The sequence below is a fragment of the Bufo gargarizans genome, chromosome 7, assembly GCF_014858855.1.
Source record: "Bufo gargarizans isolate SCDJY-AF-19 chromosome 7, ASM1485885v1, whole genome shotgun sequence".
Lineage (NCBI taxonomy): Eukaryota > Metazoa > Chordata > Amphibia > Anura > Bufonidae > Bufo > Bufo gargarizans.
The window spans coordinates 6,682,608-6,707,626 of record NC_058086.1 but is presented as its reverse complement, the minus strand read 5'-3'; the positions used below and the strand labels follow the sequence as shown (position 1 = coordinate 6,707,626).

General features: G+C 43.8%; 1 protein-coding gene across 5 annotated transcripts in view; it reads left to right on the top strand.

The window, feature by feature from the left end:
• Positions 1-25,019, top strand: part of LOC122943114 (arf-GAP with dual PH domain-containing protein 1-like) — a 52,048-nt gene that overhangs the window by 10,688 nt on the left and 16,341 nt on the right. For 3 of the 5 annotated variants that reach the window (XM_044300578.1, XM_044300577.1, XM_044300575.1), the window contains exons 4-10: positions 2,534-2,616; positions 2,918-3,030; positions 3,930-4,076; positions 13,376-13,459; positions 14,689-14,751; positions 17,926-17,997; positions 20,674-20,902. In XM_044300578.1, coding sequence (XP_044156513.1) covers positions 2,534-2,616; positions 2,918-3,030; positions 3,930-4,076; positions 13,376-13,459; positions 14,689-14,751; positions 17,926-17,997; positions 20,674-20,902 — 791 coding nt within the window. The remainder of the gene's footprint in view (positions 1-2,533; positions 2,617-2,917; positions 3,031-3,929; positions 4,077-13,375; positions 13,460-14,688; positions 14,752-17,925; positions 17,998-20,673; positions 20,903-25,019) is intronic. The other 2 variants (XM_044300579.1, XM_044300576.1) reach the window with 2 other exon arrangements.

Below are 25,019 nucleotides of genomic sequence, written 5' to 3'. Positions count from 1 at the left end.
CGGCCAGTGTAAAGGGCCCTTTACACTGGGGAGACTAACAACCACTCATAAGATGGTTGTCTTGGCCACTGAGCTCAGAAAGAGCAGAGATTTAAATGGATAAATTACAAGTTTTACTAAATAATTTCATAGATCTATAAACCAATCTGCTCAGCTCTTCCCGCTCTATAATAGGCTGCAAATTACACGGCATTTCATGGTTACAGGTTCTTTTTAAATGAAAATGTATATGATTATAATATAGATCTGTAATTTATACATGTAAATTGGCATAATCTATTATACCTTCTGTAATGGTTTCCACTGCTTTAAAACTTGGTGTATGCATCACGTCTACGTATAAATATTAATAGCCTTGTATACTTGCACGTTTGAGCAAAATGGCCCTTTATCCTATAGGTTTACATCTATAGGTTGGAAAGGCCAAGTGCCAACCTTCCTTACCTTTGGGCTATTGCCTCCATTACTCTGGCATTTGGGTACCTGCCACTGTCATATGGGCACTGCACAGTAGTAATGTGGTGAATGGTTTACTGCACTGTATGATACTGTTGTTCAGCAGTTCACCTTTCTATATTTCCATTGTTCTGCCCAGAAAATAATGGTAGTGTCGGATTTGTCACATAACTGACACAAATGGAGCTGAACAGACTCCATTGTCTACAATGGAGTCCATTCAGTTTCCGCTCGGGATCCTGTCTTTTACCAGACAAAAGTCCTGCATGCAGGCTTTTTTATCCAGTCTTTTTGACAGAATCTGCGACTGAGGCCCCAAATGGAGCCTCCAACACAGATGTGAACAAGCCATACACACTATGTAGTGCTGTTATCTTGTATAACTGTATAATGGTAGTGCAGTACTGTCTCACACCAATTTCAAGGAATATCATTTTTGCCACTTAATGACACTTATTTTTCTAAGCTACTGAAAAAGAAAGGAAAATGTTATGTTCAGAGGCCTCCCGGTAGATTGCATCAACCCAATTTTTTTTATTTAGTCTGAATGTGTTTGCTGTGTTTGAACATTCCTTTGTTGCTTCAGTGATCCCTATCAGTAATGATGGTTGTAATGCATTCACCGAGCAGCATTGCTAAAAATACAGGGGTTCTCCGGGACTTTTATAGTGATAACCTATTCTTCGAATAGGCCATCAGTATTAAATTGGAGGTGGTCTGACATCCGGCAACCCCACTGATCTGCTGTTTTTCAGTAGCTCTGATGGCAGAAACAGACAATGGAATTGCACAGCTCCATTTACAGTAGCAGCCAGGGCTGATTTCTGCAGCACTGTTCCAAAAAATCCCAAAGAACCTCTGACAGGGCTACTTCACACAGTCTTTTTTGTTTATGGCGTTTTTGTATTTTTTTTTGCAAAAAAAGAAAAAAAAGAAACCTGACTTGAACAGTGATTGGTAGCATTTTTTCTTAAATTTCTGTACATTCCTTAAAAATAGGTGACTTTTTTCCTGTGTCCGTGACTTTTTTTTTTTTGAGGCTGGTGGTACTTGGTTAGATAATTTTGTTGGTAAATATTTTATTGAGCTATATACAGTACATTTATTACTTCTGATCTTTATCTTTCTTTATGGTTTTCCAATTTGTCCCCCAAAAACTTTTGCTGCCCGTGATTTTTGGATAAATTGCCCAGAAAAAATAAATTCTGGTTGACAACCCTGCCTAAGGGTCCATTCACACGTCCGTTTTTTCTTTCCTGATCTGTTCCGTTTTTTGCGGAACAGATCAGGACCAGATCTGGACCCATTCATTTTCAATGGGTCCTGGAAAAAAATCGGACAGCACAATGTGTGCTGTCCGTTTCCGTTGTTCCGTTCCGCATGTCCGTTTAAATATAAAACATGTCCTATTCTTTTCCGCAAAATTCAGATCCTGGTACAATACAAAGTCAATGGATCCGCAAAAAACGGAAGACATTCAGATGTCATTCCGTATGTCATCCGTTTTATGCGGAATCCGTTCCTGGAAACAGATAACAAATTTTTTTTTTTTTCAAAGAAATCCAAACAACTTTATTTGATTATTGAAATTTATACATGTTTCCGTTTTTTGCGGATCCGCAAAAAACGGATGACATATGGATGACATACGGAAACATTTTCAGGAACAACGGATCTGCAAAAAACGGACCAAAAATCGGGATATAGGAAAATACTGACGTGTGAATGTAGCCTTTAGGGTCACTTAGTTTTCCGAAAACTTACAGACATCTCAAAAGTTTTGCCCGCTGGGGGTCTGAGCACTAAGACAGACTGCCACGATTGCTAGAATGCGGAGAGAGAAGCTCTTGTATATCACGTTCTCTTTCCAGCTGGAGACACAAGTGAGACATGACCATAGACTTTCTATTCAGTCCATCTAGTTTCCTCTACCTGCAAAGCGCTTCTCTCTCCTCTTTGTAGCAATCATTGGGACCCACAGAGATTGGACCTGAACTGATCAAAACTGTATTTTTGCCATAGCAAAGGTTTTCTGAAATCTCTGATTTTCTTTACTAGCTTTATCTTTCATTTACAGTGTATTGCGAGAACAGTGGATTCGGGCTAAATATGAACGCAAACAATTTATGAAAAAGGAAGGTTCAGATGACTTTACCAAAGGTAAGGAGACGTGATCATTTGGAAATGGAGACCATGGCATCTTGTCATCAATGTCTTTTTTATATTATAGCATAGACATGAAAGCCATTATCTCTTATTATTTCATAGTATAGTCATGTAGGTTGATTCTACACTTCCTTCTAATAAAAAAACAATTGTGTTTGTAAAATATTTTTTAAACATGCAGATTCCATCCATGGTTATTTCTGTGTGAAGTAAAATAATAATAGGAATAGAATCATTGATGCCTGTGGAATGTAGTCTTCACCTCTATCACTAGATTTAATGTTCTTCTTATCAGGAGTGAAGGAAGGAACCTTATTCAAGCGAGGAAGAGATAACGGACATTATCTAGCAAGGAAGTTTGTCCTGACAGAGATGGATGGCACCTTGAAATATTTCATAAAGTCAGATGTAAGTATCAATGAGATGGGGATGATCAGAATCAAATAGATTTCCTTTTACAAACCTGTTCAGACAATGGAGGCTAACATGCATACACAACACAGTTTCATCCTCCATTGTTTACAGCTCCATCGTAGGAGAATTACTTCTGTGCATTTTATAAATCACACATTCATATTGTTAATGCTTCCATACAAATAGCAGTACAGATATAAAAGCTTACAACTTTTTGCCGCCTTGAATTTTCCCTGCAGATTTGCTGTGGGTTTTAATGTTTTGTTCTGCGAAATGTGAAGTTCATGGCAAAAATCCATAGGGATATAATATGTGACATAATAGGCATGCGGCCGACTTGAATCCACAGTGGAAACCACCCATCTGCAAATCTCCCACATCTGATCATGGTCTGAAACGGCATCAATGTGTAATGTGGAATATATGAAAGTAGCCTAAACATTGTTTATCAAGGTAAAAAGAAATGTCCAGTCCAGGGTCGGACTGACCCACCAAGTACCAGAGGATCCTCGGGTGGGCCCAGTGTCTGACGCCACAGTGAACCCCAAAAGTCCAGGAGAAAAATTCCATTTGGAGCTGCCTTTGGAGCCAATCACTTGCCACTGGGGTCTATTTCTTTCATTCAAAACTATTAGACTTTATTGATAATATAAGGCCCAAGATTAATTTCCTCTGGTGGGGCCATGGAACCCCAGTCTGACAAAGTCTATGTAAGTAAAGATTAATGGCAGAATAATGAAACGTTATGCATCTGAGCAAGTCCTACTTGCGCTATAGTTCTACTCTCCATGTTATTATGTACAGTACGTGGCTGTGGTTACTTTTTGTACAGTCCTATAGAAAACACAGGATTTATTATAGCTATTTAACTCCTCGTATGCTTTCTATTTCAGTCAAAGGAACCAAAGGCTGTCATAAAAATTGACACTATTAATGCCACCTTCCAGCCAGAGAAGATGAAACACAACAACGGTTTACAGATCACATATGTCAAAGACAACAGAGCGAGAAATTTATTTGTGTACCACAACGATGGGCAGGTGAAGTGAAGCAGGGTTGTTGCTTGAATGGGTTGCAGTACATTCAGCCCCAGTAGGGGGCAGTATATTGACAAGTGAAACTGATCTGGCACATCTTTCATTTAGAGGAACGGTTCACCTTTAACACACACATCTGCATATTATTAAGGAAAAGACTTCAGCTACTTTGTAAATACATCGTAATATATTTCACTCTTTCTACCTTTGCATGTTTTGTCACATCTACTAACAGTAGATACAGCAGGTGGCAGTTGAAGTATGGAATAGATCATGTGCAAGCATACTCATTCAGCTCAATAGGTGGATGTGCACATTACTACACAGCTTAAACACCAGGGGGCACCATTACAATCAAGTAAAGAGAATATCTCAAACTGGAGCATTTTTGGAAAAGAAAGTAAAGTTCAAAAGTAACAGTTTTTTCTTGCTGAATTATATTAAAATATAATTTAATCTTGACACAACCCCTTTAAACACTTGCCGCCATGTTCCTGCACACATTAGGATATTATTCTTGCCTGCAAATTCTTTGTACTATTTCTTTAAGGTTACTGGCAAAAGTGAGGTAAAACATCAGTTGTCCATATGTGTGGCAGTCAGATTGATTACAAATGTACAAAATTACAAAATTAGACCCAAGACATATGTGCAGGCCATTATTTACAAGTAGTCTTTTGGACTAATAATTGCCTTACTTTCACATATGCCTCTTATTGGTATTGCTAAGACATAACTTTTAATACATTATGTATAAAATGTATTTTTAAGACCTGATAAATCCATTTGAAACTATCAGTTGTGTTGCATTCTTTTTCCTCAATAATTAGATATATGGCGCTGTTGCCTTCACAGCCCTCCTATTGTAGCAATGGGCCGTGGCAGGCTGGTTGCTGCACTCTATGTCTCTGTTCCTTGCTAGCAGAGGAGGCTGGTAGCAGCGCGCAGCAACCAGTCTGCCACAGTCTATTGCTACAATAGGAGCGCTGTGAAGACAATAGCGTCATATATCTCACTATTGAGGAAAAAGAATGCAACATAAAGTAATAACCAAAGACAATTACCTTTCCCAACTGGTTAAGGACCTGACTAGAGGGACAGCCATACTGGACTTAATATTACCCAATGGACCTGACAGAATAACAGATGTGCAGGTTGGGGGACACCCCTTGAAAATAGTGACCATAAAGTAATAACCTACAAATTGTCATTCAAAAGTGTTTCTTTAGGGAGGAACAAAAATACTAAACTTCAAAAAAAATTGCTAACTAAGAGACCATAGAACTAACTAACTGGGACAAAGTCCTCAAAAATAAAAATACAGCCACAAAATGGGATATTTTTAAAAGCATCTGAAAATCTAATTCCGTATGGGAATAAAAGGTTAAGGAACAATAAAAAAACATTGTGGATAAATAGAATAGTAAAGAAAGCAATAAATGACAAAAAGAAAGCATTTAAATCACTAAAACAGGAGGAGAGCGAGGAAGCATTGAAACTATAAGGAAAAAAATAGGATATGTAAAAGACAAATAAAAGCAGCCAAACTAGAGACAGAGCGATTAATTGCCAAAGAGTAAAACTAATCCTAAAATTTTCTTCAATTTATAAATGGTAAAAAGTATAAATCTGAAGGAGTTGTCCCTTTACAGAGTAATGAGGGGCGAGTTGCAGAGAGCGATTGTCACGGTACCTTCTGTGACAGAGGTTAGAAGATCGGAGAGACTGACTGCATGTGAGGTTAACTGAGTCTCTTGATTCCCAGTGTTGTGGTTTGGTACAGCCTGTGTCAGGTGCCGCCCGTAGTCATTACTGATTTCTCTACTTAGTTTGGTCTCACAATTCATACCATGCGGTTGATATTCTCTGCTTGGATTTTGAAGAGTTGGTGTGTGGACCTTACCTGTGTTCCTGCTCATCCATTTTCTATAACAGGGCTGGCCAACCTGTGTCTCTCCAGCTGTTGTAAAACTGCAATTCCCACCATGCCTTGCTGTAGGCTGATAGCTGTATGCAGACTGGGCATACTGGGAGTTGTAGTTCTGCAACAGCTGGAGAGCCACAGGTTGGCCAGCCCTGTTCTATCAGATAAGTTGTACTGCTTTTTGTATTTGGCTGTTCCCCTGTGCTTGTTGTTACTAGACCTCAGGGAGACGCTGGTTCATTTACCTGGGAAGTAGTCTCATTCCCTGCAACTACCTAGGGCATTTCAGGACTCCTAGGGTCTAGGTTCCGGCGTATGTATTTTTCCACCTTTTAGGGTGTATACATACTGACAGGAGTCAAAGCCAGGTTTAGGGGCTTCCTAGGAGGTGACCTTTTCCCTCTGCCTAGCCTTGAGGCCTAGTTCTGTGTCCCTCCCCTGTATTCGTGACATTATCAACTGCCCAAAAACCGCCATTTTGTTCGGATCAGTGCAGCTATGGAGCCTATGGCTGCACCGATCAGACAGCTGCAGGGTCTCTCTTTGGAGGTAGCTGACCACCGCGTGACCGTCTTGAAGATTCAGAGACCACAGGCGGCTGGTTCCGGTGGTGGGTACCAGGCCTGCCCTGAACCTAAGGTTGCCCTCCCCGACAGATTTTCCGGGTATATCGACAATTTCCTTCGGTTCAGAGTCATGTAAATTATACTTTAAGCTGCGTCCATACTCTTCTGGGGATGAGAGTCAACGTGTGGGTATGATCATTTCATTACTTAAAGGTGATGCCCAGTGTTGGGCTTTTTCTCTGCAGACCAGATCACAGTCCCTTCAGTCGGTAGATACATTTTTTAGAGCCTTGGGTCTTATTTACGATGACCCAGATTGGATCTCTCAGGCCGAGACCAAATTACGTGGTTTATGGCAGGGAGTGCGCTCCGCGGAGACCTATTGCTCAGAATTTAGGAGATGAGCTACAGGTACGGAGTGGAATGATCCTGCTCTCTGTAGCGAATTCTGTCAGGGGCTATCTGAGAGGCTGAAGGACTTATTGGCCTTTCATGAAAATCCTGAGTCATTGGAAGCAGCTATATCCCTTGCTGTACGTCTTGTTAGATGCCTGAGAGAGAGATCTAGGGTTCCTCACATACTGTTAAATAATGTGGCGGCTTCCTTTCACACTTATGTTGGAGAGACACCTGTGGTTACGCCTTGTGACAAGCCTATGCAGTTAGGCAAGAGCTTTGGTCATATCAAGGGAGTCTGTTTTTGTTGGGGAAAGAAAGGACATTTTGTGAATATATGTCCGAACGTTCAGCATCAAGGTGAAAACTAAAAAAAAACTAAAAAAGTTTCATCATCCCCAACTTACTATTGGTAGTGTGCGTGGGGAGCCAGAAAACGTACTTTTTTAAATTTACTGGTAGTACCCGATTTCTCCTGTCGGCCGAGGTGGCGCTAGACTCCAAAACTCTGGGAATTGAGGTGTTTATTGACAGTGAGGCAGGGGTTAACCCAATTGATGGTCAGTTTGTTCGTATACATGGTTTGACAACAAATGCATTAGACAAAAAAAATTCTGTGTTTGCAATTGATTACGCTTCACTCACTCAAAAATGTTTATCACAAATTGTGCAGGACATCTGTTTAAAGGTTTATCAGTGGACTCGTGCCTAAGGTTTAAAGGTGGTGATTTTCATGAAGAATCCATCTCGTGTTTTGTGCTGGAGGGTCTGACTGCTCCGGTGGTGCTAGGTTTACCATGGTTAAGTAATTCTACTATCAATTGGCAAGCAAGACAGATTCTTGATTGGAGTGATTATTGCATAGACAACTGTCTTAGCACATCGCTTTCTGTTGTAACCACTAAAGCTGTACCTTCCTTTATTTCTGATTTTGCTGATGTATTCTCTGAAAGTGGAGACCAGGAGTTACCCCCCACATCGGGAGTATGATTGCCCTATCAACCTTATTCCCGGAGATAAATTTCCCAAATCTCTGTTGTATAATCTTTCTGAACCCGAAAGAACAGCCATGCAAGAGTATATTACTGAGAGTTTGGCTAAGGGACATATTAGACCGTCCAAATCCCCAGTTGCTGCAGGGTTTTTCTTTGTTAAGAAAAAGGAAGGAACTCTTAGGCCATGTCTGGATTTCCGTGAGCTGTCCTTGATCCCTATCTCCTTCCTTTGTTCCCAGATTTGTTCAATCAGATTGTCGGTGCCAAGGTGTTCTCTTTGAGAATTTGGTCATGCCTATTGTTTTTCAACATTTCATCAATGACATATTTCATCATCTGGTAGGCAGGTTTGTGGTGGTGTATCTGGATGATAGGGCTGCACGATATGGGAATTTTGTGCGATTGCGATTAGGGCCCTAAAAATTGCGATAACGATATGAGATGCGATATTTTAAAGGAATTGTGCTAGAGGTCTATTTGCTTGGATTTTCCCATATGAGCCGCTGACGCAGCTGGGTATGACATAGTTATGGGGGATCTGTGGATGACGCTGAGTTGTGGGGGATCTGTGGATGACGCTGTGTTGTGGGGGATCTGTGGAGGGTGCTGTTATATGGGGGATCTGTGGAGGGTGCTGTTATATGGGGGATCTGTGGAGGGTACTGTTATATGGGGGATCTGTGGAGGGTGCTGTTATATGGGAGATCTGTGGAGGGTGCTGTTATATAGGGGATCTGTGGAGGACACTGTTATATGGGTGATCTGTGGAGGACGCTGTTATATGGGGGATCTGTGGAGGGCGCTGTTATATGGGGGATCTGTGGAGGGCGCTGTTATATGGGGGATCTGTGGAGGGCGCTGTTATATGGGGGATCTGTGGAGGGCGCTGTTATATGGGGGATCTGTGGAGGGCGCTGTTATATGGGGGATCTGTGGAGGGCGCTGTTATATGGGGGATCTGTGGAGGGCGTTGTTATATGGGGGATCTGTGGAGGACACTTATGGGGGACCTGTGGATGGCACTGTTATAGGGGATGTGTGGAGGACACATAGGGCCATGAGGGGGGTCAGCTTAAGACATATGGCATCTTATGCTGGTCCCCCTCATGTGTTCTAAACTGGGCACATAACTGCCTTTTGCGTGTAAAGTGTTTTACTAGTGTGTGTGTGGGTGAAACAATCTCTCTCCTAACAGGTCCGGCCTCTGTACTCACTATGAAAGCAATGCACTGCAGCGAGCTGGCCGGCCGGCGCGTGACTGACGTCACTTAGTAACGCTCCTGCTTCCTGAAGTGGGAGGAGCGTTACTAAGTGATGTCAGTCACGCGCCGGCCAGCTCGCTGCCGCTCGCTGCAGTGCATTGCATTCATGGTGAGTACAGAGGCGGGACCTGTTAGGAGAGAGATTGTTTCACCCACACACACACTAGTAAAACACTTTACACGCAAAGGCAGTTATGTGCGCGGGGCCCCTTTATATATAATCGCTGCATTTTCGGGTCGGCCAAATCGCCATATCGCATTTGCCGATTATCGCGATTCGATTATTTTTTCGATTTATCGTGCAGCCCTACTGGATGATATTTTAATTTATTCCCCCCGACATGGAGAAGCATCATGATCACGTGAGACAGGTCTTACAGATCCTAAGGGAGAATAAATTGTATGCTAAGATGGAGAAGTGTGTATTTGCGGTTCCGGAAGTGCAATTGCTGAGTTATCTACTTTCATCTTCGGGTTTTCATTTGGATCCGGAGAAAGTCTGTGATGTGTTGGACTGGGATCAACCCGAATATATGAAAGCACTCATGCAATCTTCGGGGTTCACCAACTACTACCGTAAATTTATCTTGAATTACTCGACTGTTGTTAAACCATTAACAGATATGACTTAGAAAGGTGCTGATTTCTCAGTCTGGTCTGAGGCATTACATGCCTTTTCATCGGTAAAGGAATGTTTTGCTTCTGCTCCTTTACTGGCGCAGCCGGATGTGTCATGGCCATTTATTGTGGAGGGCTATGTGTCAGCCTGTAGTACTTGCGCACGTGCTAAGGTGACATACTCGGCCTTCAGGATCTCTACTTCCGTTGTCCATCCCGTCCAGACCTTAGACTCATTTGCCCATGGACTTTATCACAGATTTGCTGAATTTATCAGGAAAAACTGATTCTGGTGGTTGTTGATCACTTCAGTAAGATGTCACACTTTATAGCATTACCAGGGCTACCTAATGCTAAAACTCTTGCATAAGTGTTTGTTCGTGAAGCTACATGGTATTCCCTCTGTGGTGTGTGATAGGGGGATTCAGTTTGTTTCCAGATTCTGGAAGGCGTTTTGCACTCGCTTGGGGGTACAATTGTCCTTCTCTTCGGCCTTTCACCCTCGGTCGAAACGGACAGACTGAGCACACTAACCAGAATCTGGAGACCTTTCTGAGATGTTTTTGTCTCAAACAATCAGGAGGAGTGGTCTTCTTTTTTGTCTTTGGCTGAGTTCGCCATAAATAACCGTAGGCAGGAGTCCACTTATAAGTCGCCATTATTTGGGGTATATGGGTTCCATCCGCAGTTTGGCACATTTTCTGGTACTGAGACTTCTTGTATACCTGAAGAGGAAAGATTTTCCTCTTCTTTGTCATCTATTTGGCGGAAAATTCAAAATAATCTAAAAAAGATGGGCAAGAAGTATAAACGAATGGCTAACAAGAGACGTATGAGTGGTCCGGACTTGAGAGTGGGTGATACTGTGTGGCTGTCCACAAGAAACACTAAGTTGAAAGTACCTTCGTGGAAGTTGGGCCCAAGATTTATTGGTCCATATAAGATTTCTGCCATTATTAACCCGGTAGCCTTTCGTCTTGACCTTCTGCAGGCTTTAAAGATTCATAATGTTTTCCACAAATCATTACCGAAAAGTAAGTCGATCCTGCTGAACCATCCTCCCTGCCACCCCTCCTGTCATGGTGGACGGTAATCTTGGATTTCAGATCGCCAGGATAGTGGACTCCAAAATTCTCCGTAGAACCCTCCAGTATCTCGTTCACTGGAAGGGTTACGGTCCAGAGGAGAGAATGTGGGTTCCAGCAGCCGACGTTAATGCCAGTCGCCTTGTGAAAGCCTTTCACAGGGCTAATCCGAATTAGCTCCGTCCTGGGTGTCCGGAGGTCACCCGTAGAAGGAAGGGGGGGGGGGGGGTACTGTCAAGGTACCTCCTGAGACAGAGGTTAGAAGATCAGTCTCTTGATTCTTAGTGTTGTGGTTTGGCAATGACCACACCTCTTATCAGGTGCAGCCCGTGGTCATTACTGCATTCCCTACTTAGTTTGGTCTCACACTTCATACCATGCGGTTGATAATCTCTGCTTGGATTTGGAAGAGTTGGTGTGTGTGGACCTTACCTGTGTTCCTGCTCATCCATTTTCTATAAGATAAGTTGCACTGCTCTTTCTATTTGGTTGTTCCTCTGTGCTTGTTGTTACTAGGCCTTAGGCAGATGCTGGTTTGTTCACCTGGGAAGGATCCAGTAGTCTCATTCCCTGCCACTGCCTAGGGCATTTCAGGGCTCCTAGGGTCTAGGTTCTGGCGTATGTATTTTCCCACCTTCAGGGTCTATACATACTGACAGGAGTCAGGGCCAGGTCTAGGGTCTTCCTAGGAGGTGACCTTTTCCCTCTCCTTAGCCTTGAGGCCTAGTTCTCTGTCCCTCCCCTGTAGCCATGACAGTGATGAGGAGAAAGCAAAGCTATTAAATATTTTTTTCTCCACTGTATTCACTGAGGAAAATAAACTGTCAGATGAAATGCAGAATGTAAAATTCAATTCCCCATTAAAAGTGCCCTGTCTGACCCAGGAAGAAGTACAGCGGCGTCTTAAAAAGATTAAAATAGACAAATCGCCAGGACCAAATGGCATACGCCCCTGTATCCTAAGATACTTAAGTAATGTCATAAGAAGACCCTTATTTCTGAAATTTAAGGACTCAATACTGACAGGGAGTGTTCCACAGGATTAGCGCATAGCCAATATTAAAAAATGGTCCAAAAACAGAGCCCGGAAACTATAGGCCAGTAAGTTTAACATCTGTCATGGGTAAACTTTGAAGGTTTTCTAAGAGATGCCATCTTGGAGTACCTCAGTGAAAATAAGCAAATAACGCCATATCAGCATGGCTTCATGAGTGATCGGTCATGTCAAACTAATTTAATCCGTTTCTATGAGGAGGTAGGTTGTAGACTTGACCGCGGCGAATTAATGGATGCCGTATATCTGGACTTCTCCAAAGCATTTTACATTGTACCACATGAAAGATTAGTAAATGAGAATGCTCGGACTAGGGGACAGTATACAGCTGCAGATGGATCTGGATAGATTGGAGGCTTGAACAGAGAAGTGGCAGATAAGGTTTAACACTGACAAATGTAAGGTTATACACATGGGAAAGAATAATGCAAGTCACCAGTACATACTAAATGGTAAAACACTGGGTAACACTGACATGGAAAAGGACCTAGGAATTTTGGTGAACCGCAAACTAGGCTGTAGAAACCAGTGTCAGGCAGCTGCTGCCAAGAAGATAATAGGTTGCATTAAAAGGGACACAGATGCCCGTTATAAGAACATGGAGTACTGTGTACAGTTCTGGGCTCCTGTGAACAAGGCAGACATAGCAGAGCTGGAGAGGGTTTAGAGGAGGGCAACTAAAATAATAACTGGAATGGGTGGACTACAGTACCCTGAAAGATTATCAAAATTAGGATTATTCACTTTAGAAAAAAGACGACTGAGGGGAGATCTAATTACTATGTATAAATATATCAGGGGTCAGTACAGAGATCTATCCCATCATCTATTTATCCCCAAGACTGTGACTGTGACCAGGGGACATCCTCTGCGTCTGGAGGAAAGAAGGTTTGTACAGAAACATAGAAGAGGATTCTTTATGGTAAGAGCAGTGAGACTATGGAACTCTCTGCCTGAGGAGGTGGTGATGGTGAGTTCACTAAGAGTTCAAGAGGGACCTGTATGTATTTCTGGGGTGTAATAATATTACAGGATATAGATACTAGAGAGGGGTCGTTGATCCAGGGATTTATTCTGATTGCCTGATTGGAGTCGGGAAGGATTTTTTTTCCCCTAAAGTGAGGAAAATTCGCTTCTACCTCACAGTTTTTTTTTTTCAGCCTTATAAACTATGTTACTATGTTACTAACACAACTGATAGTTTTAAATGGATTTATTACTTCTTTAAAAAATACATTTTAAACATAATGTATTAAAAGTTACGTCTTAGCAATAACAAGAGGCATATTTGAAAGTAAGGCAATTATTAGTCCAAAAGACTACTTGTAAATAATGGCAGTCAGAATGAAGCTCATGTTTCATGCGTTAAGTCTAAGCAGCCTATAATTATTTTTTTTCTTAGGAAATCGTCAGCTGGTTTAATGCCATCCGAGCTGCTCAATTTCGCTACATGAAAGTCGCATTTCCCACGGCAAATGACAAAGAGGTAACCAGGTGTAAAATAGGGTCAGTGGGTGGTAGAAATATCCATATTTACATGTATCGATATCCTGTAGATGGTCCAAAGCTTAGACAGACTGTCTAGACCTGCACCAGATGTATCACAGGGGCTCAGGCTGGACAATACATCTGGTGCAAGGATATACACTTTTCTCTAACTCTATACCAACTATTGGCTGGCTTTTGTTCAGACAGTTTTCAATCAAAACACTGTATCTAAGGCAACACCTCCTTCTTCGAAGCCACAAAATTTCCACTAAACCCACACCTTTTTGAGCTAGTCATAATTGAATAAACCCTATTTGCACCTACTTATACCACTTTTTAGACATGGCACAGACACATTAGTTAAAAGGGTTGTCCAAGTTATGAAAAAAAATAATATATATAGCACTGTAAATCTGATGGTCAGCAATTTATAACTAAGCTAAGCAATTTTAGGCAAAAATAAATTCTATTTCCCCATTTCCCTCGTTCTCTTCTGGCCTTTTGTTTACCTTCAATAATAACAATCTCTGAGGTTTCCCTCATGAATATTTGTGGCCCTCCCCCTACTCTTTATAGGGAGTGAATACAAGTCTGCCCTGAGTGACATGTCCGCCTGCTGGGAGACTCAACAGCATGTTGTATGTGTAGGACTACAAGTCCCAGCTGTACAATGACACAGCTGATACAGGATCTTCCCCCTACCTGTTCTTGTGCAACGCTCTGTAGAACTCCTCCAGTCTTTTAGCTCTGTGTCTGCAGGATGAGGAGGGAAGATTCTGTGTCTCTTCACTGCCTGCAGCTACTCAGCAAAGCATCTAGTCCTGAATCCAGGGAGAAGGCAGACAGCAGTGCAGGGGGTGTGGCCAGTACAGTGATGTTGTGTGCAGACACCTATCTGCTCTCTCCGGCTTGTGCACAAAACATCATCAGAGCAGGGAGAGAAGCTGATATCACATGTCTTATGACCCTCAGAGAAATCTGAGAAAGGAGCCACTGCAGATAAAGTGCATTGTAAACCCCTTACATTTGCCTAGTTAGAAACATACAAAGGTAAAAAAAAAATAACTCAGACAACCCCTTTAATTTAGGCCACTGTTTCAAATGGTCTGCTGAACATATGCTCCAGATGTATGCAACTGTATAGATAAGCAACTATCTGTAATAAACTGAAGTAAGTAATAATGTGTAAAATATTCAAGACTTTCTTAAATGTTTGACATTATTTAGATTTTAAATCGTTTGCCTCAGAAATTCTTGAAGGAAGGATATATGGAGAAGACTGGGCCAAAGGTAGGTGATGGCAATGTCCAAGAATGAAGGGAAATTGTTTCAATTTAAACTTAAATGTGTTTCATCACTTAAGACATTCATGATGTATTGCATAAGTTGTATCGATGACTGATTGATTATTTTGGGTACAACCATTGTAGGCCCTACTGTACTGATCACCAGATCAAAGGGTCAGTGACACTAGGAAAGCGCTGCACATTATAGGCTCCTGTTGGAAACTAAACAGTTAATGTCGTAATTCTGGTGGTCAAGTGAAGTGAAGGGGTTAATGTCAGTATAGCTGGTGGCCTAGGACAGTGAAGGGGTTAATCTCAGAAACTCTGCGGTTAAAGGGGTTTTCCAGGCTACAGATAAGGATGACTTATCAGGGGAGAAACTGACATCCGATACCTCCACAACTGTTTTCAGCTGCTATAGTGCCTAGAGCTAACAGTATAAGGCATGGCTTGCGGTTTGCTCTTAGGTATGGGATCGCAACTAAATGGAACTGAATGCATTTTGGAGCATTCCGTTCGGTTCAGTCCAGTTTTGTCCCCATTGAGAATAGATGGAGACAAAACTGAAGCATTTTTTTGCGGTATTGAGCCCCTATGACGGATCTCAATACCGGAAAACTAAAACTAGTGTGAATGTTGGAGTTATGGGAGATTTAGTTATGTATTTATTGAATACATTTGTATTTACTTTTACTTCAATAAAAATTATCTGATTCAAAAAAATAAAAATAAAAAAATAGTGTGAAAGTAGCCTAATGAGAAAAAGGCTTACACAATATCGTTTCCGGTGCTGGGACTCCCTGCCTGATGGTGCATCACAGAGAAGTGGTTAATTTTAGGATCCCTGGTGGTGCCCAAGGGGTGGTTTCCAGCTCTCAAACCACCCAAACCTTCTACTCGTACAAATCTTTGCTCCTATTGAATTACTCTTCTCCACTTTGTAGTCTTGTGCAGATGCAGACTACTGCCCAACCCCCCTGCATTAAAATACCTACTGTGGGCATCGGCATCACAGCACATAATGTGCATGAGCCACGGGCTGTGTATTATAGGACCAGGAAGAGGAGGACACCCATTGTCAAGAAGAGCAAAGGAGAAGAGCTATGAACTGTAATGAGTGGAGGGCATGGGCACTTTGAGCACTGGAAATGGCCTCCTGGGCACTCGGACCTCATTAACATATTGATTAAAACGTACTTTTCTGGAGAACAGAAACACAAGAAAGAGTATGTCAATAATTTGGTAATAATTTATTTAAATTCACTTTTATTAATTTTGTCACAAATAAACTACATACAAGCATACATAATGAGGCACCTTAACCACAGCACCACTTGAAATCTCCTATTACAGGTTAAAGCTTGACATAATCAGCTCAGGTATCAATCCAACATCAAGCAACATGTTTATACCACACGCGAATATGTATGTTGAAGAAACTAAACAGAAAACACCAAGGACAGGATTGACAAACAAAAACATAAAGGGCTAAAGACAGAAGGGGGAAAACTGGGAAAGGGAAGGTTTATATGGGGATAAACGCACTCATGTTATGCCCCTCCAGGATCTCCATTTGTTCCAAATTTTCAAGTAGGACCTATGCTTCCTTTCGGTCCAGCTAATAAGCTCTTCAAAATTGCACACCTGATCAACCTTCGTACACCATTCCTCCAGTGAAGGGGGAGACGTTTGTAGCCAGTGTAGCGGGATCAGTGATTTTGCCACAGCCAGCAAATGTGTGATAAGATTTGATTTAGAGGGACGATAGGAGTCACCTGGTTTTTGCCAGAAAAAACATCGCAGGGGTGATTACAAATGGAAAATGATGCGATGGTGTCACACGTCCACCAGATGTGCAAATAAGAGCCCATAGCCTTCTGACATTGCCAACACCTATCGGACTCAATGGCTTTTGTGCAAGAAGAGGATTTCAGGAGTCTTATACCAACGGCTCAGGAGTTTATAATGGTTTTCCTGAAGCCGAACACATCGGGAGAAACCTTGAGCATGTGCCAAATAAAGCGTACCTCTAAGTCTTAAAGTAAGGCCAAGTTCTTTTTCCCAGGAGCTCAGGAAGATTAGTTTTGTATGTTGGGAATTTATCAAAAAATGTTGATATAAGTATGAAATCTTCCTCTTTCTGGAAAGGTTTGAAACCATCAATTGCTCAGAGATCTCTCTCTGTTATGTCAAGGGCTAAAAATTTTGAGCAAATATATCTGAAGTCAGTATAATAGAAAGACAATGTCACTGCAGGTGTATCTGCTGGGAGAAAGCTCCCAAACGCTTCTATAGTAGGGATCGATTTTCTAGTAAAAGCGTCCCGTAGTGTCCAGAGTGCGCCACAAACCCTCCTTAACTGAACCTGGGGAAGAGAGAAGAGCTGGCAATGAGGACATTGGCATAAGTGGGGAAGGTCATGGGGCTAAGGTGTTGCCCATTTGTCTCCAAACTTCCACAGGACCTTGTAACATTGGGTTTATGTCCAAAACCGATCTGGGTTTAGGATTTGGGATCCACATGTACCCTATATCAGAGTTGCTGTTTTCAACGCTGGCTATAACAAAAGGGTCAAACTCTCCTACTGGGAACATCAACTGCAGCCATCTGTTTAATTGAACTGCCTTATAATAGGAAAGCACATCAGGGAAGCCCAACCCTCCAGTCTCCCTACTTCTGACCAGCATAGTGTACGACATACGTGATCTCCTTGTTTTTTTACAAAAACCTCATAAGAAGGCTGCGAATGGAAGTGAAGAAAGCTGGGGAAAGGAGGATCAGGAACATTTGTAATTTGGTAATACTTTATTACATGAAAACTAGGTGACAGACTCACCAGCAGATGGGAGAGCTGTATTTATACTAATATTTTTATATTGATGGCCTGTCCTCAGGATTGGGGGGGGGGGGGGCTGTCAATCAGCTGTTCTGAAGTAACTCCACTGCTAGAACTAGGCACCCACAACTACACAGCTCTGTCCATTGTATAGTGGACAGTGCATTCAATTCAATGGGAGAAGCGCTGCAATAACCAGGTTAGGGGTGTCAGACTCCTGTTGATCAAATATTGATGGCCAGCCATCAACATAAATGTACAAGAAAACCCCTTTAAGAGCAAAAAAATATATTGTCTAATATGAACTGATAGTATGTTTAAAACCACTGTATTTTTTTATAGCCTACTGATGCATTTAAGAAGAGATGGTTCACCCTAGATCACAGGAGATTAATGTACTTCAAAGACCCTCTGGTAAATTTTTATATACAGAGATTCAGATTTAATATTTTGTGTAAAAATTGACTTCTATATGTTACATAAAAGTAGCTCACAAAAAATACATTGCTGACTAATGCGGTACTGTCACTGACAAGTGCACTCCGGTGCCTACTGGAGGGAAAGGCTGCTGGATTATTAGCAGAAACGCTGAGGACCACTTTATAATTATTGAACTTTCTATAGGGGACCGGCAAGCCTAGGACAGCTAATGCTGGAAGGACATGTTTTATCGTGTCCTAATATTAAAGTGGTTGTCAGGGCTTTTTCTATTGATGACCTGTCCTCAGGATAGGTCACCGATATCAGATCGGAGGGGGGTCTGACATCCGGCACCCCAACCAATCAGCTGTTTGAGGAGATGGCACGCACAGTGCGCACATGCCGCCTCCCTTCTTTCTTCCTGTCCGCTGCTGCTCTTCCATAGACACACAGCAGCAGAGCAGGAAGAGAGAAGGGAAACGGCACATGCGCACTGCACTTCGCTGTCTCCTCAAACAGCTGATCGGCAGCGGTGCCGGATCCCCGCCGATCCGATATTGATGACCTTTCTTGAGGACAGGTCATCGATATTAAAAGCCTGGACAACCTCTTTAACTTAGGCTACTTTCACACCTGTGTTCGGTGCGGATCCCTCTTGTATCTGCACAGTCGGATCCGCACCGATAATGCAAACACTTGTATCAGTTCAGAACGGATCCGTTTGCATTATTCTTTCGAAAAAAAGTCTAAGTCAAAACGGATCATGACTTACATTGAAAGTCAATAGGGAACGGATCCTTTTTCAATTGCACCATATTGTGTCAGTGAAAACTGATCTGTCCCCATTGGCTTACATTTGGCTCTGCATCGTCATGCGGACATCCAAAAGCTGCAAGCAGCGTTTGGTGTCCGCCTCCAGAGATGAATAGAGGCGCAACGGAGCCAAACTGATGCATTCTGAACGGATCCTTATCCATTCAGAATGCATTGGGGCTGAACTGATCCGTTTTGGGCCGCTTGTGAGAGCCCTGAAACGGATCTCACAAGCGGACCCAGAAACGCCAGTGTGAAAGTAGCCTTAGAGATAACAGGTATCAATTCTAAAATATTGTCAGTTAAATACAGACCTTAAAGCAAATAATTTTTATTCCCCATTTATAATTTATTGATTTTTTACAAAATATAAACACAGTTTGCAAGAATTTTGGCATACTTTACAAATAGACTTCTGTAAATGTCAATGCACGATATAACAATAAAAGTGTGTAAAATGAAACACAATGTCTCTCCAAGTCTATAAAGCTATCATTGTCTTTTGAGTGTCCCATGGTTGCCAGCATTTCAAGAATTTGTCTGTCGTATTCTGTAGTAGAGCCACCGAGTACTCCAGAGATCTGGTCTTGTGTATCCCAGCATATAGATCTAATCCCAAAGGTGGTGCGGTGCGTTTCCAATGGAGAGCGATCAGACATTTTGCTGCAGTTAGTATATGAAGGAGCAGCCTTGGCACCCTAACCTCTCAATGTAGTTGGGACTATGTTTAGGAGTAGAGTCGATGGATCCCTAGGGATAGGGGTATCTATAACAACCTGTAATAATCGTGTCACTTGCCTCCAAAATGGCATTATCGGACAAGACCAGAAAATGTGAAATAAAGAGGCATTCGGTAGGGAGCATCTCCAAAAGAGATCCAGCACATCAGGGTTCATCGCGTGGAGAACTGCTGGTAGCAAATACATTTTGAACTTTCAGTACTTACTCCGAGGAGAAAAACGGTATATATTTAGCATCGTTATAATAATCTTACTGACCCAGAGAGTAAATTTATTGTATTATTTATGATGAAAAATGAAAGCTGCAAAATTTATCATGTTAAAAACTCAATAGCAGTATTGCTGTTTTCCCTTGGTTATTAGGCTCAAAACAGGCTGGTCAATAAGGGGTTATCCAATGAGGGGCAGATCCAATGAGAAGATGATACTACTCAACCTTAAGTGTCCTTGCATGACAAGACCACTTACTGTTATCTCACATATATATTCTTCTTATTATAGCCAAATTTACCACCCTAACTCCTCCCACAGTTTTTACACTACATAGAAAGTAATATACCGTCTTTGGGGAACGTTTCGCCAAATGTTTCACGAAATAGCTGCGTTTTGGTGGCAAAATTGGTCCCATAGGAATGAATGGTGGAATGTTCAAAACTAGAGTGGGAGCTGACAAAATCAGGACATGATTTCTAAACTGCCACCACTCCCTCATTTTCAAGCCCACCTACACAAATCTTATATCAAAACGTTTAGCTATCCCTGCTGCCACAAAAAATGTCCATGGCTAAGCCATAGTCCTGATGGTCATATTGTGAAAACTATTTGTTTGCAACTCACATCGCCCATTGACATTCATTGAAACTCCACTCTAGCCACCTCAAATTTGAAGGGCAATTTCTAAACTGCGACTGTGCCTTCATTTATTTCAGAGACATACTATGCATCAAAATGTAGGTCTGGGTCTTGTAATTCTCACAATATAAAGCTCTTCACTGTAGGATTTATCATTTTTAAACTACAAGAACACTTCACACAATTTCCCCAGAAATTGTAGCTTTTCTAGTTGACTGTGACTTCACGATCTCTATTAACAAGGTTTTCTCCATTTTTATTTCAGGATGCTTTTGCTAAAGGTGAGGTGTTTTTGGGAAGTAGTGAAAATGGCTATCAAGTAAAGGCTGAGATTATCCCAAGTTCATACAGCAATATATGGAATTATGGCATATCTTTTAATACTCCTGACCGTACTTACCTATTTACCTGTGAAAGTGAACAAGAAAGGGAAAATTGGCTCAGTGTGTTTAAGAAGGTTATCAGTAGACCCATGACAGTACGAGAATATGCAGGTAAAACATCCCTTATCTCTTTTAATCCCTTTTATGCAGGCATTTGCCAGTAAATCAGGTCCAGCCGACATACATCTCATCTAGTGTGTATGGCCTGCTTAACAGTTTGTCCAGCATTTTTATTTTTGCAGTTTTTCCCACGTAGGGGGACCTGTGAAGAGATCTATACTTATCTGTTCTGGCTCAGAGTCATGTCTACCATTGCAGCCAATGATTGGCCCCAGGAGTGACATTTCCCCAAGCGCCATGTGATCCATTAGCTCTCTGACACCGCTGAGGTCAGACATTGACTGCAGCAGTGTATGTGACCCACTTCTATGCAGGAGACGGCAATGGAGTTGAAACAGAGTGGTGGGGAGTTAAGAAGTATAGATCTCTTCAAAGGTCCTGCTATGTGGGATGAGTGGCTGCTAGTAAATAAAAATAAATCCTAGATGACCACTTTAAGTCTTAACTTACTAATTTAATGGACTAAAATGTCTCTAGCTACTAACAGACTCACAAAGCATGTATGTTGAGATGACTGCAATTGTAACTGTAATAGTAATAACAATAGAAACTAATATAAATGTAATAGCAATGATTGACATTTACTGCATCTGCTAAAAGTGACATTCCTGCAAAAGCCATCTCCACAGTTTTACTAACCTGCTCCCCAGAGGTCCATGAGGTTGTCCTTGCAGACTGCCCACGTTTCAGGCAGCGATTGTCATGGTCTAGATGTTTTCATAGAGTTATTTATGTATAAATTAATAAATTTTGTTGGAAGCTCAGTTTGGAACCTGCATTTGACAGTATATCAGATTACAAAAATAGCAGAGCATGCACCACTATTCCAGCTATCAAAAGAAAGGATACCACTGCAAAAGTTTGATGGACCCAATTATAAGTCAATTGTGTCTTTCATGAGCCATTGGAATCTGTTATACAGTATGTTGGATTTGGCACAATAGTTCGATGGTCAGAACTATTGGTCAGACGTTGGTCAGACAATTCTACCATTTAGTCTTGTGGTTTTTATTGCTGCCAATTTCTCGCCCAGTTTCCTTGGGGGACACAGAAGACCTTGGGTATAGCTCATCTCCATAGGAGGCGTGACACTAAGTGAAAACTGTTAAGCCCCTCCTCCACAGCTATACCCTCAGCCTGGAGAGAGAGACTGCCAGTTTTTGCTTAGTGTCCAAGGAGGCAAGACACTCCCTGCTACTGCAGGGCTGATTCTCCTTGTTTAAATTTTGATTTTTACTTTTTTCTTTTCTTTTTGTTCCAGATCATCAGGGACAACAGAGTCGCACTAGACCTCTCTGTTTCTCCCGGGGTCGAGCTGCGCCAGTGCCGGTCACCGCACTGCTGCCTCCCCCACAGAAGGCAAGGTGGACCAGGGCAGCCCAGCTCCCCTGTATCCCGCCAGCGCAAGGGTCGCCCGCACGCCAAGCCCCTCTTCCAGCGTCCTGCCACTACGGTGCCAGTAGCTGAAGGGGCGACCCTGCTGGAATGGACCGAGGGTGAAGACGGCTATGGTGAGAGATTGGCTTCTCCAGCCCTACGACCCCCCCCTTTCCACCACCACCACCACCCGGTCTCCTGCGGGCCTAACCCCCCCCCCATGGCCCATACTGTGCCTCTCTGAACAGCTTTCATAGCTGTGATGGTGAATGCCTTGCCTCTGATGGCAGAGGTCATGAGTTCGAATCCCTGGACAAACCTTAACCCTTCCACTGCTGGATCTAGGCTGGCCCCTGGGGTGCCGCAGGGCGGCAATCTGCTCCCTGCTCCCCCCCTCCCCCTCCTGGCCCCATAGGACATGCAGCTGCTGTCCCCCTTTATCTTTTGATGTCCCGCCGGTATATGATACTACGCGGGCACCCGATCTCGGGGTCCCCCCATCTCCTTACCGGAGCGTTGCTCAGGGCCTGGGGCCCGCTCCTGACAGACCTCGCCTCCGGCCGGCATGGACATTCCGGTGCGGCCGGGCGCCGCAATGACCTGCTGGGCCGCCATCGGGCCTGCGGGGCCGCAATTCCGGCACTCCATTTGGGCCCGACTCTTCCGGCCTGCGGGGTGGGCTCCCGCGGCCGGTTTAATGCGCCGCTCCGCCTCAGTCCCGGCGGTATATAATACTATGCGGCCCCGGTCGGCCGGGCGCCGCACAAATTTAGGCCCCGGCTTTACGGCCTACTAGGCCGCGAAATTCTGGCCTTTGTTGGAGGGGGCGGGTACTTCTCCAGGCGCGAATTCTTCCCGCCTGGGGCTTCCTCCGCCCCCAGTGGATCGCAGCGCCGGCCCCCAGGCCGGCTCCCTGTTAACCCTTTGGGTGCAGGCCGGCTCCCAATGGGCCTGTATGGTTGGCCACCCCTTTTTTCTCTTGCATCAAGAGAATCTGTGCCCCTATATGGTGGTTCCCCTTTAGCCTCAGAGAGGCTGTTTTAAATAAAAAAAAATAAAAAAATAAAAAAATATGAAATAATAATGAATAAACAGATGTCTAACAGATTCTTGTGGGCTGCGCAGGACGCTGCAGCCTCATCGCAGTAGTGCTGCCTGTCTGCATGCCCCCCTTCCATAGGCAGCATGGTTTCGCGCTCCCAGCCTGCGTCGCTGCCAGGTGCATTTCCCCTTTTAGGCGGTTTCTTGCCCTCTCCCGGGATGCAGCGCGGGCCAAGTGCATGCGGTCAGTTCTGTAGGCAGCATTCGTCACCCTCTCCAGGTATGGTGCCTGCCATGGGCATGACCCCCCCCCCTCCCAGGCGGGATACTGCACTCTCCCTGGCTGCGGGCTGGCCCTGTGTACGTCCCCCTTCCATAGGCGGAACGCAGCACTCTCACTGGATTCGCTGCCGGCCGTGTGCGTGACCAACTTCCATAGGCGGAATACTGCACCCTCACCGGATACGGTATTGGCCATGTGCACGTCCCCCTTCCATTGGCGGAACGCAGCACTCTCGCTGGATTCGCGGTCGACCATGTGCGTGACCCACTTCCATTGGCGGAACGCTATACTCTCACTGGATTTGTTGCCGATCATGTGCATGTCCCCCTTTTATTAGGCGGAAATCTGCACTCTCACCGGATGCGGTGCTGGCCAGGTGCACGACACGCTTCCATAGGCGGAACGCTGCACTTTCACTGGATTCGCGGCTGGCCATAGGCATGACCCCCTTCCATAGGTGGTATGCTGCACTCTCATTGGATTCGCTGCCGGCCTTGGGCACGCCTCCTTCCCTCAGGCGGCATGCATACACTCCCTCTGTCTGTGGTTGTTCTCTCGCCGGTGCGTTGCTGGCCATGTGCATGAACCCCTTCCATGGCGGGGTGCTTGCACTCTCGCTGGATCCGCTGTCAGCCATGTGCATGGCCCCTCTTCCGTGGGCGGTGTACGCACTCTCACTGGATTCGCATTCGCTGCCGGCCATGGGCATGCCTCCCTTCCTCAGGCGACATACACACATTCTCACTGACTGTGTTTGTCTCTCGCCAGTACGTTGCTGGCTATGTGCATGACTCCCGTACATGGCAGGGTGCTCTCACTCTCCCTGGATGAGATGCTGGCCATGTGCATGACGCCCGCTGCACGTGCAAGCGGGCGTCATGTTTACACATCGCACCAGCGCCGTACATGGGTGGAACGCTTGCACTCCCATTGGATTCGGTGCTGGCCTTGTGTGTGACCACCCCTCATTCCATGGGCGGACCTTTGCACGCTCATGAGATTCACGGCTGTCCTTGTACGTGCTGTGCTGGACTTGTACATGTCACCTTCATTGGCGGAGTGGTTGCACTCTCACAAAGTTCGGTGTTGGGGGAATTATTGCACGCTCTCTTAATGCTAGGATAACCCTGTGCATGTCCCCCTTTCACTAGGTGGACCTCCTGCGCTCCTGCAGGATTGTATGGTATGTCCTATGTCTCTGGAGTAGGTACGGCCTTAGGCGTCACCCCCTTTTGGGGTGGGCCTTTGCACTCTTGCCGACTGCAGTTTGCCAGGTACATTTCCCCTCTTTCGGGGCGGACTGCTTACGTTCCATCGCGTGCCATGCTAGGCTTATGCATAACTCCCTTTCAGGTTGCACTTTGCACTTCCATAGATGCTGGGGCACTCTGTGGCTGGCCCTCTTCT